Source organism: Sardina pilchardus, chromosome 14 (genome assembly GCF_963854185.1).
Source record: "Sardina pilchardus chromosome 14, fSarPil1.1, whole genome shotgun sequence".
In the NCBI taxonomy this organism is placed as follows: Eukaryota; Metazoa; Chordata; class Actinopteri; order Clupeiformes; family Clupeidae; genus Sardina; species Sardina pilchardus.
The window spans coordinates 32,293,592-32,309,317 of NC_085007.1; the positions used below are offsets into that span (position 1 = coordinate 32,293,592).

The following is a 15,726-nucleotide window of genomic DNA, read 5'->3' on the forward strand; positions in this document are numbered from 1 at the left end:
CTTCTCTCTTTCTTTATGTAGATCATTGAGGATCGAGGAGCGAGGGAGGACATATAAACGCTGCTTGAGAGGGACCCACAGTAGGCTAAATACTTTAAAAGTTGTATGTAGATAGTCTAATTAATGTTGATAGACAGAATGTTTAATGGATGTTGATAGGCAGATTGTTTAATAGATATTGATTGACAGTTTAATGGGTGGATGAGTGAATGGTCTGAAGAAGATGAATGGATAGAAGGTTGGATGGAATGTGCCTTATATTCTTGTTAAGAGAGACAGTTGCTGCGTTTACATGAGAGCTTTAATTCCGAATAAAACCTAGTTAAATCGGAATAAAAGTTAATTCCGCTTTAAAAGAGACCATGTAAACGCTTATTCCGCTTGAAAATGATTATTCCGAATTAAACTTAATTCCGATTTAAGTGGTTGGTTTATTCCGATGTTAAAGCGGAATTAACTCCCCTCCTTGATCATGTAAACCTTTATTCCGATTAAAAGTTTATTCCGTTTGTTTGGCGCATGCTCGTACAAGGAGGAAGAAGAAGCGCATGCTCGTTTCATGGTTAATTCGGCTCCGTCTTCTTCCCCCCTTCTCCGACAGTATTCTCCTCCTCAGCTAGCAAACGTGAAGCTTGACAATATTCTCGAGCTGCTGGCTAAATAGCAGGCCTATTATCAGAGTTACTGTGAAACCCGTTTTCATTATGTTATTGTCCATGCTGTAACGTTAACCCGAGATGATAAAAAAGTTGCTAGCCAGCTAAAGTTTGTTTTCTTCCGGTAGACCTTATTAGGCTACGTTCATGCGCCGCCTGTCCAATCGGAACCCTTCCCGACCCCCAGACGTTCAGCAGAATACAATAAAGCGTAATTAACGTATGTTCCATGTAAACGCCAATTCGGAATTATTATTTCCATGTAAACTCGAAGGAGAATATTTTAATTCCGATCTATTTAATTCTGAATAAACTAATTCAGAATTAAAAACATCATGTAAACGTGGCCAGTGATACAGCTCTCTGAGAGTAGTTGACACAGGTGTAATCAATTTAACTGGCTAGTCTTAAGAGAGCCAGAGTACTCTTAAAGCCTGAGACAGAGTAAATAATTTAAAAGTTGAATGTAGATAGTCTAATTAATGTTGATAGACAGAGAGTTTAATGGATGTTGATAGACAGATTGTTTAATAGATGTTGATAGACAGTTTAATGGGTGGATGAGTGAATGGTCTGAAGAAGATGAATGGATAGAATGTTGGATGGAATGTGCCTTATATTCTTGTAGAATGGAGAGACACAGCTCTCTACTGAGAGTAGTGGATACAGATACAGGTGTAATCAATTTAACTGGCTAGTCTTAAGAGAGCCAGCCTGAGAAGATTGTTTAAAAGTTGAATGTAGAGCGTCTAATTGATGTTGATAGGCAGACTGTTTAGAATGGGTGGATGAGTGAATGGTTTGAAGAAGATGAATGGATATAAAGTTGAATGGAATTAGGAGAACTTATTTTGATACTGTTGTGCGCAGAGGATACAGGGGAACAGAATATGTAGTCTTCAGAGAGATTGTAAAGCCTGAGAGAAACTGACAGTTGGTGCCCAGGTGGCTGACCAGCTGGGGTAACATTCTAATTGCTGCCGTGATGTCATAATGAGCCATGTTAAGTCTATGGGGGAAATTGTAATAGTTTTTAACTAATAGTTTAAAAAGTATAAAAGTTACAAAGTTGAAAAATACAAAGCCCACATCGCGTAAGTAAGACCTACGCGTCAAAATTTGAATGGAGTTTCTACGTTAAGCGGTTGAAGCTGAATTGCGTGCGTTAGAAGAAGAACTAGAAATGCAATTCCAAGGAATTACCAGTGCATGAAAATGCTAAAAAAGATAGATAATGTAGATATGGTTACTAAGGTGTAGCTAGGGTAAACATGGTGGTTGCATAGTTTACAGAGAGTTGATAGTGTGAAGGTAGACAGTTTAAAGATGAAACATTCCAGTTCTAACTTAACTAATGATTTCTATTCATGTTAAAATGTTGATTAGCTAACTTAGCTAATGATTTCTAGCAGTTAAGCTAAAAATGCTAATTATGCTAGCAATGCTAACTTTACTAACAATGCTAACCAGGTTGATTAGCTAACTTATCGATGATTTCTAGCAGTAATGTTAAAAATGCTAACTATGCTAACAATGCTAAATTTGCTGACAATGCTAACCAGGTTGATTAGCTAACTTAGTTGATGATTTTTTGCAGTTATGCTAAAAATGCTAACTATGTTAACAATGTTAACTATGCTAACTAGCTAAGTTGCTAGTGAGGACTTTTATTTTGAAACATTTGTTGCTAGGGTATCCATGGTGGCCACTATCAGGAAACAAGAAGTTACTGCAGTATAATCATGTTGGTTGCTATGGAAACGGTTATAAACACTTAATTTTAATGGTTGCTATGTTGGTTGCTAGGTACATGGAGGTTTCATGTAGTTGACTGGAGGCATAGTTGATGATAACTGACAGTTGGAATGGTTGAACATTTCAATAGTTGAGTAGTTTCAATGGTTAAATGATTTAATAGTGTATAATTGCAGTGAGGACCTTTATTTTGAAACAGTTGTAGACAGAGGAAGTAGTGAAACAGGATCTGTAGTCTTAATGAGATTGTATGCTTAAAGCCTGAGACAGAAGGTGCCTCTCATAGCGTTTACGCGTCCTCTCTCGCTCCTCACTGATCTACATAAAGAATGATGGAGCGGCAACAATGGGATAGTCTAGCCCTTCTTCTATCTTTCTTTATGTAGATCATTGAGGATCGAGGAGCGAGGGAGGACATATAAACGCTGCTTGAGAGGGACCCACAGTAAATACTTTAAAAGTTGTATGTAGATAGTCTAATTAATGTTGATAGACAGAATGTTTAATGGATGTTGATAGGCAGATTGTTTAATAGATATTGATTGACAGTTTAATGGGTGGATGAGTGAATGGTCTGAAGAAGATGAATGGATAGAAGGTTGGATGGAATGTGCCTTATATTCTTGTTAAGAGAGACACTGATACAGCTCTCTGAGAGTAGTTGACACAGGTGTAATCAATTTAACTGGCTAGTCTTAAGAGAGCCAGAGTACTCTTAAAGCCTGAGACAGAGTAAATAATTTAAAAGTTGAATGTAGATAGTCTAATTAATGTTGATAGACAGAGAGTTTAATGGATGTTGATAGACAGATTGTTTAATAGATGTTGATAGACAGTTTAATGGGTGGATGAGTGAATGGTCTGAAGAAGATGAATGGATAGAATGTTGGATGGAATGTGCCATATATTCTTGTAGAATGGAGAGACACAGCTCTCTACTGAGAGTAGTGGATACAGATACAGGTGTAATCAATTTAACTGGCTAGTCTTAAGAGAGCCAGCCTGAGACAGAGTAGATTGTTTAAAAGTTGAATGTAGAGCGTCTTATTGATGTTGATAGGCAGACTGTTTAGAATGGGTGGATGAGTGAATGGTTTGAAGAAGATGAATGGATATAAAGTTGAATGGAATTAGGAGGACTTATTTTGATACTTTTGTGCGCAGAGGATACAGGGGAACAGAATATGTAGTCTTCAGAGAGATTGTAAAGCCTGAGAGAAACTGACAGTTGGTGCCCAGGTGGCTGACCAGCTGGGGTAACATTCTAATTGCTGCAGTGATGTCATAATGAGCCATGTTAAGTCTATGGGGGAAATTGTAATAGTTTTTAACTAATAGTTTAAAAAGTATAAAAGTTACAAAGTTGAAAAATACAAAGCCCACATCGCGTAAGTAAGACCTACGCGTCAAAATTTGAACGGAGTTTCTACGTTAAGCGGTTGAAGCTGAATTGCGTGCGTTAGAAGAAGAACTAGAAATGCAATTCCAAGGAATTACCAGTGCATGAAAATGCAAAAATAGATAGATAATGTAGATATGGTTACTAAGATGTAGCTAGGGTAAACATGGTGGTTGCATAGTTTACAGAGAGTTGATAGTGTGAAGGTAGACAGTAGATGAAACATTCCAGTTCTAACTTAACTAATGATTTATATTCATGTTAAAATGTTGATTAGCTAACTTAGCTAATGATTTCTAGCAGTTATGCTAAAAATGCTAATTATGCTAGCAATGCTAACTTTACTAACAATGCTAACCAGGTTGATTAGCTAACTTATCTGATGATTTCTAGCAGTAATGCTAAAAATGCTAACTATGCTAACAATGCTAAATTTGCTAACAATGCTAACCAGTTTGATTAGCTAACTTAGTTAATGATTTTTTGCAGTTATGCTAAAAATGCTAACTATGCTAACAATGCTAACCATGCTAACTAGCTAACTTGCTAGTGAGGACTTTTATTTTGAAACATTTGTTGCCAGGGTATCCATGGTGGCCACTATCAGGAAACAAGAAGTTACTGCAGTATAATCATGTTGGTTGCTATGGAAACGGTCATAAACACTTAATTTTAATGGTTGCTATGTTGGTTGCTAGGTACATGGAGGTTTCATGTAGTTGACCGGAGGCATAGTGGATGATAACTGACAGTTGGAATGGTTGAACAGTTCAATAGTTGAGTAGTTTCAATGGTTAAATGATTTAATAGTGTATTATTGCAGTGAGGACTTTTATTTTGAAACAGTTGTGGACAGAGGAAGTAGTGAAACAGGATCTGTAGTCTTAATGAGATTGTATGCTTAAAGCCTTAGACAGAAGGTGCCTCTCATATAGCGTTTACGTGTCTTCTCTCGCTCCTCGATCCTCACTGATCTACATAAAGAATGATGGAGCGGCAACAATGGGATAGTCTAGCCCTTCTTCTATCTTTCTTTATGTAGATCAGTGAGGAGCGAGGAGCGAGGGAGGACATATAAACGCTGCTTGAGAGGCACCCACAGTAAATACTTTAAAAGTTGTATGTAGATAGTCTAATTAATGTTGATAGACAGAATGTTTGATGGATGTTGATAGGCAGATTGTTTAATAGATATTGATTGACAGTTTAATGGGTGGATGAGTGAATGGTCTGAAGAAGATGAATGGATAGAAGGTTGGATGGAATGTGCCTTACAGTATATTCTTGTTAAGAGAGACACTGATACAGCTCTGTGAGAGTAGTTGATACAGGTGTAATCAATTTAACTGGCTAGTCTTAAGAGAGCCAGAGAGACAGAGTAAATAATTTAAAAGTTGAATGTAGATAGTCTAATTAATGTTGATAGACAGAGAGTTTAATGGATGTTGATAGGCAGATTGTTTAATAGATGTTGATAGACAGTTTAATGGGTGGATGAGTGAATGGTCTGAAGAAGATGAATGGATAGAAAGTTGGATGGAATGTGCCTTATATTCTTGTAGAGTGGAGAGACACAGCTCTCTACTGAGAGTGGTGGATACAGATACAGGTGTAATCAATTTAACTGGCTAGTCTTAAGATCAAGAGTGTATCCTTAAAGCCTGAGACAGAGTAGATTGTTTAAAAGTTGAATGTAGATCGTCTAATTGATGTTGATAGGCAGACTGTTTAGAATGGGTGGATGAGTGAATGGTTTGAAGAAGATGAATGGATAGAAAGTTGGATGGAATTAGGAAGACTTATGTTGATACAGGGGAACAGAAAATGTAGTCTCAAGAGAGCCAGTGTATGTAGCCTGAGAGAGAGAGAGAGCTGCTGCACCTGGACTGGCCACCTGGCGTAACATTCTAATTGCTGCCGTGATGTCATAATGAGCAATGTTAAGTCTATGGGGAAATGTTTAGTAGTTTTTAATTTACAGTTTAAAAAGTATAAAAGTTACAAAGTTGAAAAATATATTGCACAGGTCTCCTTAGTAAGACCTACGTAGCAAAGTTTGAATCAAGTTTCTACGTTAAACGGTTCAAGCTGAATTGCGAGCGTTAGAAGAAGAAGTGGAATAACTAGAAATGCAATTCCAAGGAATTACCAGTGCATGAAAATGCTAAAAAAGATAGATAATGTAGATATGGTTACTAAGGTGTAGCTAGGGTAAACATGGTGGTTGCATAGTTTACAGAGAGTTGATAGTGTGAAGGTAGACAGTTTAAAGATGAAACATTCCAGTTCTAACTTAACTAATGATTTCTATTCATGTTAAAATGTTGATTAGCTAACTTAGCTAATGATTTCTAGCAGTTAAGCTAAAAATGCTAATTATGCTAGCAATGCTAACTTTACTAACAATGCTAACCAGGTTGATTAGCTAACTTATCGATGATTTCTAGCAGTAATGTTAAAAATGCTAACTATGCTAACAATGCTAAATTTGCTGACAATGCTAACCAGGTTGATTAGCTAACTTAGTTGATGATTTTTTGCAGTTATGCTAAAAATGCTAACTATGTTAACAATGTTAACTATGCTAACTAGCTAACTTGCTAGTGAGGACTTTTATTTTGAAACATTTGTTGCTAGGGTATCCATGGTGGCCACTATCAGGAAACAAGAAGTTACTGCAGTATAATCATGTTGGTTGCTATGGAAACGGTTATAAACACTTAATTTTAATGGTTGCTATGTTGGTTGCTAGGTACATGGAGGTTTCATGTAGTTGACTGGAGGCATAGTTGATGATAACTGACAGTTGGAATGGTTGAACATTTCAATAGTTGAGTAGTTTCAATGGTTAAATGATTTAATAGTGTATAATTGCAGTGAGGACCTTTATTTTGAAACAGTTGTAGACAGAGGAAGTAGTGAAACAGGATCTGTAGTCTTAATGAGATTGTATGCTTAAAGCCTGAGACAGAAGGTGCCTCTCATAGCGTTTACGCGTCCTCTCTCGCTCCTCACTGATCTACATAAAGAATGATGGAGCGGCAACAATGGGATAGTCTAGCCCTTCTTCTATCTTTCTTTATGTAGATCATTGAGGATCGAGGAGCGAGGGAGGACATATAAACACTGCTTGAGAGGGACCCACAGTAAATACTTTAAAAGTTGTATGTAGATAGTCTAATTAATGTTGATAGACAGAATGTTTAATGGATGTTGATAGGCAGATTGTTTAATAGATATTGATTGACAGTTTAATGGGTGGATGAGTGAATGGTCTGAAGAAGATGAGTGGATAGAAGGTTGGATGGAATGTGCCTTATATTCTTGTTAAGAGAGACACTGATACAGCTCTCTGAGAGTAGTTGACACAGGTGTAATCAATTTAACTGGCTAGTCTTAAGAGTGCCAGAGTACTCTTAAAGCCTGAGACAGAGTAAATAATTTAAAAGTTGAATGTAGATAGTCTAATTAATGTTTAATTTAAAGTTTAATGGATGTTGATAGACAGATTGTTTAATAGATGTTGATAGACAGTTTAATGGGTGGATGAGTGAATGGTCTGAAGAAGATGAATGGATAGAATGTTGGATGGAATGTGCCTTATATTCTTGTAGAATGGAGAGACACAGCTCTCTACTGAGAGTAGTGGATACAGATACAGGTGTAATCAATTTAACTGGCTAGTCTTAAGAGAGCCAGCCTGAGACAGAGTAGATTGTTTAAAAGTTCAATGTAGAGCGTCTAATTGATGTTGTTGATAGGCAGACTGTTTAGAATGGGTGGATGAGTGAATGGTTTGAAGAAGATGAATGGATATAAAGTTGGATGGAATTAGGAGGACTTATTTTGATACTGTTGTGCGCAGAGGATACAGGGGAACAGAATATGTAGTCTTCAGAGAGGAGCCTGAGAGAAACTGACAGTTGGTGCCCAGGTGGCTGATCAGCTGGGGTAACATTCTAATTGCTGCCGTGATGTCATAATGAGCAATGTTAAGTCTATGGGGGAAATGGTGATAGTTTTTAACTAATAGTTTAAAAAGTATAAAAGTTACAAAGTTGAAAAATATAAAGCACATATGGCATAAGCAAGACCTACGCAACAAAGTTTGAATGAAGTTTCTACGTTAAACGGTTGAAGCTGAATTGCGAGCGTTAGAAGAAGAAGTTTAATAATAACTAGAAATGCAATTCCAAGGAATTACCAGTGCATGAAAATGCAAAAATAGATAGATAATGTAGATATGGTTACTAAGGTGTAGCTAGGGTAAACATGGTGGTTGCATTGTTTACAGAGAGTTGATAGTGTGAAGGTAGACAGTTTAAAGAAGAAACATTCCAGTTCTAACTTAACTAATGATTTCTATTCATGTTAAAATGTTGATTAGCTAACTTAGCTAGTGATTTTTAGCAGTTACGTTAAAAATGCTAATTATGCTAGCAATGCTAACTTTACTAACAATGCTAACCAGGTTGATTAGCTAACTTAACTGATGATTTCTAGCAGTAATGCTAAAAATGCTAACTATGCTAACAATGCTAACAATGCTAACCAGGTTGATTAGCTAACTTAGTTGATGATTTTTTGCAGTTATGCTAAAAATGCTAACTATGCTAACCATGCTAACTAGCTAACTTGCTAGTGAGGACTTTTATTTTGAAACATTTGTTGCTAGGGTATCCATGGTGGCCACTATCAGGAAACAAGAAGTTACTGCAGTATAATCATGTTGGTTGCTATGGAAACGGTCATAAACGCTTAATTATAATGGTTGCTATGTTGGTTGCTAGGTACATGGAGGTTTCATGTAGTTGACTGGAGGCATAGTGGATGATAACTGACAGTTGGAATGGTTGAACAGTTCAATAGTTGAGTAGTTTCAATGGTTAAATGATTTAATAGTGTATTATTGCTGTGAGGACTTTTATTTTGAAACAGTTGTGGACAGAGGAAACAGTTAACAGGATATGTAGTCTTCTGAGAGACTGTATGCTTTAAGCCAGAGAAACTGACAGTTGGTGCCCAGGTGGCCGGCCACCTGGCCTAAGATTCTAATTGCTGCCGTGATGTCATAATGAGCAATGTTAAGTCTATGGGGGAAATTGTAATAGTTTTTAACTAATAGTTTAAAAAGTATAAAAGTTACAAAGTTGAAAAATACAAAGCAGGCATGGCATAAGCAAGACCTACGCAACAACGTTTGAATGAAGTTTCTACGTTAAACGGTTGAAGCTGAATTGGCTGCGTTAGAAGAAGAAGTTTAATAAGAAGACTTGGAATAACAGTACAGTGCATTTTCATGCACTGTAATAATAAGAAGAATAGGAAGAACAGTACAGTGCATTTTCATGCACTGTAATAAGAAGAAGACCGAGGAAGAACAGTACAGTGCATTTTCATGCACTGTAATAAGAAGACTTGGAATAACAGTACAGTGCATTTTCATGCACTGTAATAATAAGAAGAAGACCGAGGAAGAACAGTACAGTGCATTTTCATGCACTGTAATAACTCATTGTGAGATGTATTTCATAATATCTTTATAATAACTAGAAATGCAATTCCAAGGAATTACCAGTGCATGAAAATGCAAAAATAGATAGATAATGTAGATATGGTTACTAAGGTGTAGCTAGGGTAAACATGGTGGTTGGATAGTTTACAGAGAGTTGATAGTGTGAAGGTAGACAGTTTAAAGATGAAACATTCCAGTTCTAACTTAACTAATGATTTCTATTCATGTTAAAATATTGATTAGCTAACTTAGCTAATGATTTCTAGCAGTTATGCTAAAAATGCTAATTATGCTAGCAATGCTAACTTTACTAACAATGTTAACCAGGTTGATTAGCTAACTTAACCGATGATTTCTAGCAGTAATGCTAAAAATGCTACCTATGCTAACAATGCTAAATTTGCTAACAATGCTAACTAAGTTGATTAGCTAACTTAGTTGATGATTTTTTGCAGTTATGCTAAAAATGCTAACTATGTCAACAATGCTAACTATGCTAACTAGCTAACTTGCTAGTGAGGACTTTTATTTTGAAACATTTGTTGCTAGGGTATCCATGGTGGCCACTATCAGGAAACAAGAAGTTACTGCAGTACAATCATGTTGGTTGCTATGGAAATGGTCATAAACACTTAATTTTAATGGTTGCTATGTTGGTTGCTAGGTACATGGAGGTTTCATGTAGTTGACTGGAGGCATAGTGGATGATAACTGACAGTTGGAATGGTTGAACAGTTCAATAGTTGAGTAGTTTCAATGGTTAAATGATTTGATAGTCTATTATTGCAGTGAGGATTTTATTTTGAAACAGTTGTGGACAGAGGAAACAATTGACAATTCACTGATCTACATAAAGAATGATGGAGCGGCAACAATGGGATAGTCTAGCCCTTCTTCTATCTTTCTTTATGTAGATCATTGAGGATCGAGGCCCGAGGAGCGAGGGAGGACATATAAACGCTGCTTGAGAGGCACCCACAGTAAATACTTGTATGTATCTAGTCTAATTAATGTTGATAGACAGAATGTTTAATGGATGTTGATAGGCAGATTGTTTAATAGATATTGATTGACTGTTTAATGGGTGGATGAGTGAATGGTCTGAAGAAGATGAATGGATAGAAGGTTGGATGGAATGTGCCTTATATTCTTGTTAAGAGAGACACTGATACAGCTCTCTGAGAGTAGTTGATACAGGTGTAATCAATTTAACTGGCTAGTCTGCCAGACTGTATGCTTAAAGCCTGAGACAGAGTAAATCATTTAAAAGTTGAATGTAGATAGTCTAATTAATGTTGATAGACAGAGAGTTTAATGGATGTTGATAGGCAGATTGTTTAATAGATGTTGATAGACAGTTTAATGGGTGGATGAGTGAATGGTCTGAAGAAGATGAATGGATAGAAAGTTGGATGGAATGTGCCTTATATTCTTGTAGAGTGGAGAGACACAGCTCTCTACTGAGAGTAGTGGATACAGATACAGGTGTAATCAATTTAACTGGCTAGTCTTAAGAGAGCCAGAGTGTAAACTTAAACAATCTACTCTGTCTCAGGCTTTAAAAGTTGAATGTAGATCGTCTAATTGATGTTGATAGGCAGACTGTTTAGAATGGGTGGATGAGTGAATGGTTTGAAGAAGATGAATGGATAGAAAGTTGGATGGAATTAGGAAGACTTAAGTTGATACAGTTGATACAGGGGAACAGAAAATGTAGTCTCAAGAGAGCCTGAGAGAGAGAGAGAGAGAGAGAGAGAGAGAGCTGCTGCACCTGGACTGGCCACCTGGCGTAACATTCTAATTGCTGCCGTGATGTCATAATGAGCAATGTTAAGTCTATGGGAAAATTTTTAATAGTTTTTAATTTATAGTTTAAAAAGTATAAAAGTTACAAAGTTGAAAAATACATTGCACAGGTCTCCTTAGTAAGACCTACGTAGCAAAGTTTGAATCAAGTTTCTACGTTAAATGGTTCAAGCTGAATTGCGAGCGTTAGAAGAAGTTGGAATAATAAGAAACCTAGGAAGAACAATATAGTGCATTTTCATGCACTATAATTATGCTTCCCATTGTAATCGTGTAATTTGTAATGTTTTGCATGGTTGTGCACTCCTGTGGATGACTTAAGTAGGATGCGTTGTGCCATATCACTGTTGATAATGCACTCTTAAAATAACATAGAACAACTTGTCACTGATTTCTGACCAGGTTTCCCTTGGTCAGTAGTGTTATCCATCCAGGTAGTGTACGATAGCGAATTTTAGATAATGCGCCAGATCCTTAGGTCGTTAATTGCCACACCCCTTGGTGCGTTGCTCAATAAAAGAGAAGCGCATGGCGAAAAACTTGAGACTACTATAGGAATAAGCTTTGTGTTGTGATGATTATACGCTTTCTGCCAGGTTTTGCATCATGAAAATAGGGCCCAAGGCCTTAAAGTGTAATTGCGCCCTAAAATATGTTTTTTTGAGATGTTGATTGATTGAAATTACTCATAAGTGGTGAACTACACTAATACCAGGGTTAATATTGTCAAAAATCGTATTTCCCGAGAAAAGATTTTGTATGATTTTGTATTGGAGATATAGCTCTCTGCGCCCTCTACAGGTTGAAACATTCCATGGCATTTTGGTCCAAAATGCTATGCTGACGTAGTCCTGCACTTCTCTGGTGGGTCTACGTCACCGGGTCGTTACAAATTAGGAATGAAACGCCCCAACACCTGCTGCCCTGATTAGCCTACCTGTGATAAGCCATGTCTGCAGCACTCATTCCCAGATTGACACAAAATCACCTAAAGGCTGGCTTACATTGCACGATTTTGGTCTGTTTTAACAGTCGGCGACTAAATTTCCAAAATCGGGCGGAAATCTTGGGAGTTGTACTGAAATCGCAGCGCGCTCACGTCATCTAAATCGTTTAGTGTAAGGTGCCAATTTTAGCGGTTTTAAGTCCGTCGGAGGCAGTCTTTTTCTAGTTTTGCCGTTACGACAATATCAAACATGTTTGATATTATCGGAAGTCTTTTCAGTCGTGGCTCATGCAAATAGTGACGTGAACATTAAAAACCAATAGTAACCTTGCGCGAACATGAAACAGGAAGGGGCAAAATAGGCGACAGCTGTAGCCTTTATGATTATTTGTTATTTCATTTCTTATAATTTATTAGTCGGCTGTTCTACGTGACAGAACAACTCTATATCTGTTAGTGATGTCACACATCAAACAATGCTGCAGAAACGCGAAAAATCATGTGATTTCCTGTGAATGATGACGTGTAGCCTATTGCACGATGGAAATAATTTGAGGGAATCTAGCAGCAGTCTTGTAAATAGTGACCCACAGTCTTTGCAAAATCCTAATCTGAGACTGGCCTGTGACTAAAAACTCAATGAATTGTCTTTAGATGTGAGAGGGTCTGAGACTGTAGTTTTTCAAAAATCTTTTCCAAATCTTTGCAAAGTCTGGCAATGTAAGGTAGGCTTTAGTTGATTGGCTGCAGCAGTGCTGCACGCCCTTCCAAATTTCAGAAGATCTCGCCCATTTTGAAAGCCTAAAGGCCTATTCGGACGGGATTAGTTTTATGGGGTGACATCAGGTAAAGTAATAATTACCAGGGAATTTAGTCCCGTCCGGACGCGCCATGTCAGTAAACATAACGGAGTATGTTGGTGAAATTTACAGCCACTTTTACCTTCTGTAAAACGGTCCGGAGAAATTACCGTAGGTAAAATGAATCCTGTGCGAACGCGACCCTCTAAAGATGTCTGTAATATTTCGTATGATTGAACTTGAGGTATTGATGTAAAATAGCTTAATGCTCTGTCAATCTTCCCTGAATAAAGAATGTTAAATGATGAATAGTGCAGAGATTTTTACAAATGATAACAACAAGGTGAATGTTCTGAAGAGTGAGTCTTTAAATGCTTGTGATATTCTCTAAATGTGGTGTTAGGGGTCATGGCTGTCACTTTATTGAAAAAACACCAGTTCGTACAACCACAGAAATGAGTTTGTCAACCCTTGTTGTGAGCTTGCAGCAGGCAAAGGTGATACATCCCTCGGATGACAGAAGTGGGGTTGAAGTGAAGCGTTCCTTATATTTCTGGGCTATATCCACAACATGAAAGACAGATGGAATTGAATGAGAGAGTTTGCATTAAGACATAAAAAACATACTTCAAAATGATTTTACAGTTGTTCACTGACACTGATCTTGTTGTGGTAGATAGTGTCATTTTTAAAAACAGATCTGAAGTGGTGTAGGCGTAGGCCTGTTGTGAAAAATATCTGCTCTGTGTCTTTAACAGTACAGTTCTGTCGAAGCTTTTATTACGCGAGATTTGCTTGGCGCCGTGACCCCATGTGAAACGTCTACTGCAAGAAGCTTGTTCACCCGCAGAGCGGCGCGCAATGGAGCTGTGAAGCCATCCGTTTGCAAACCTTCCTCCACGCCCTCGCAGGCGCTGTAAACAAGCATTTCTTAGAAGACTAGCTACTGATAAACGGCGAAACTATGTGGATTCAAATTCGGACAATTGATGGAAAGGAAACAAGAACCATAGAAGATCTATCCAGACTAACAAAAATAGAGTCTTTGAGACTGAAAATTCAGGAGATTTTCGATGTTAACCCGGAGCACCAGCGCTTATTCTACAGAGGGAAACAGGTACCGTCACATGCATATTTTCCATGTGAATAAGCAGTTTTCCACCAATAATGTATTTGAATTGTGGGATTAAGAGCTAACGTTTGGTTGCTTGCTAATATGACTCGCGGCTCCCGAGCTTCCTGTTTTGATGGGAATTCGCCAACAGTTCTTGCGCAAGCAGCGAGAACGCACTGTACTGAAGCCTATTCACCTAAACAGATCTACTCTGCTCTTCTTTATCCAAGTAGAAAGTCGAACACGTGTAGCACACTATAGCCACAATGCCACAAAAGTAAGCGAGACACATCTCCTAGTCAGGTTTCCTGTAGGTGTCATGTTGCACCTAATTGGTGGGTTTTGTCGACAATATATTGTGTCTACGTAAACATGATCACAGTTCGCTAATGTTGGATGTTAATCACTTGAAAGTCTCACTGCACCTGAGGGGGAAAAAAACTGTAGCCTATCATTAACGTCAATTGTCATAGCCTATGTGTAATGTCAATAGTAACATCGGCACATTCAAGTGATTCAGTGTTAGCCTACGTCTGTCCACATAACTAAACCAGTATAACACATGCTTTTTTTTGATAGGACAGTTATTCTGAGTGAGTTACCAGGTCCATCAATGGATTCCGCATTTGTTTACGCTCTGACGAGATACTAGGCACGTGTTCAGTACCTATCTCAGCAATGTTTACATACGGCAGCTATCATCCATTAGTCAACATTAGGCTATCAACTAATAGATGCAGACAATTACAATATGATCTTTTAGAAATGGAACTAAAGGGATTTGTATTTGTATTATTTATTATGATAATTGACTTCTACACAAGGTGGCCCAGTATGGATGCTTGTAGGCTAGGAGCACAGGGGTTTAGAAGTGATAGCCAAAATATGTGGCCAATTCATGAATGCAGCTACACAGCATACGGTTATGTGTAGAACCTGAATATTTGAAACTTCTTATAATGTTGAAATTAGAATCATGTAGTAGGCTATGCATGTCTTCCTAATAATCAGAAGACAGTGGTCGAAATTATGTTTTGAGCTTTAAAAACAACTCACAAAGCTTAGTGTTAACAGCTCATAACAGCTCTGTTCAATAAAACTGAAAGTGAAACTAGTGAACTGTAAATTAAGCTGTGTTTCATATTTTAATGAATAATTAGACTACTACGACATGTCATTGTAACTAATCAGTTTAAAAACACAGAGGTTTGCTTAGTGTAGAGCTGTTTGCATACAAAAATGCAAAAATGTGTGAATTGAAAACATATCAATTTGGTAATAATAAAACTTATCTTAAAATGCCCTGGTTCATGAGAGAGGGCCTGTTATCAGTAGTGTTAGACAGTTGATGGGGATGGTTCTCTAGGTTATGACAATTATCACTTTAAGAGTTGAATTGAAATGTGAAGTGCATCCCACTAAAAAGTAGGAATGGAATGGTACATGGTATATGCCCCCAACTGTTCAAGCAGACGTTAACCGCGATAAGTCCTTACATCTGTTATTTATAATTAGCAAAAGCTTCTAATTACATTCACGAAACACCTCCAGAGAACCAGTGCATGGGTCCTGACACCTCTGCAGCCTCTCAGCAGACATTATATTCACATATCAAAATACCAAAACCGTACTGTCATCTTGAAAAAAAAAAACTGATACACACCGAACCCTGGGCATACTGTACCGTTGCATCCCTACTGAGAAGGCACACTGTTATAGAGATCGCTGAGACATG

The 15,726-nt window shown here is 37.5% G+C and overlaps 1 protein-coding gene across 2 annotated transcripts in view; it reads left to right on the plus strand.

Moving 5' to 3' along the window:
- The first annotated feature begins 13,718 nt into the window (after positions 1-13,718).
- Positions 13,719-15,726, plus strand: part of LOC134100679 (E3 ubiquitin-protein ligase UHRF2-like) — a 181,531-nt gene continuing 179,523 nt past the window's right edge. The window contains exon 1 of one of the 2 annotated variants that reach the window (XR_009941297.1): positions 13,719-13,994. Coding sequence is in view for 1 of the 2 variants with exons in the window: in XM_062554050.1 (XP_062410034.1) it covers positions 13,842-13,994 (153 nt within the window). In the remaining variant the exon portion in view is untranslated. The remainder of the gene's footprint in view (positions 13,995-15,726) is intronic. The other variant, XM_062554050.1, reaches the window with a different exon arrangement.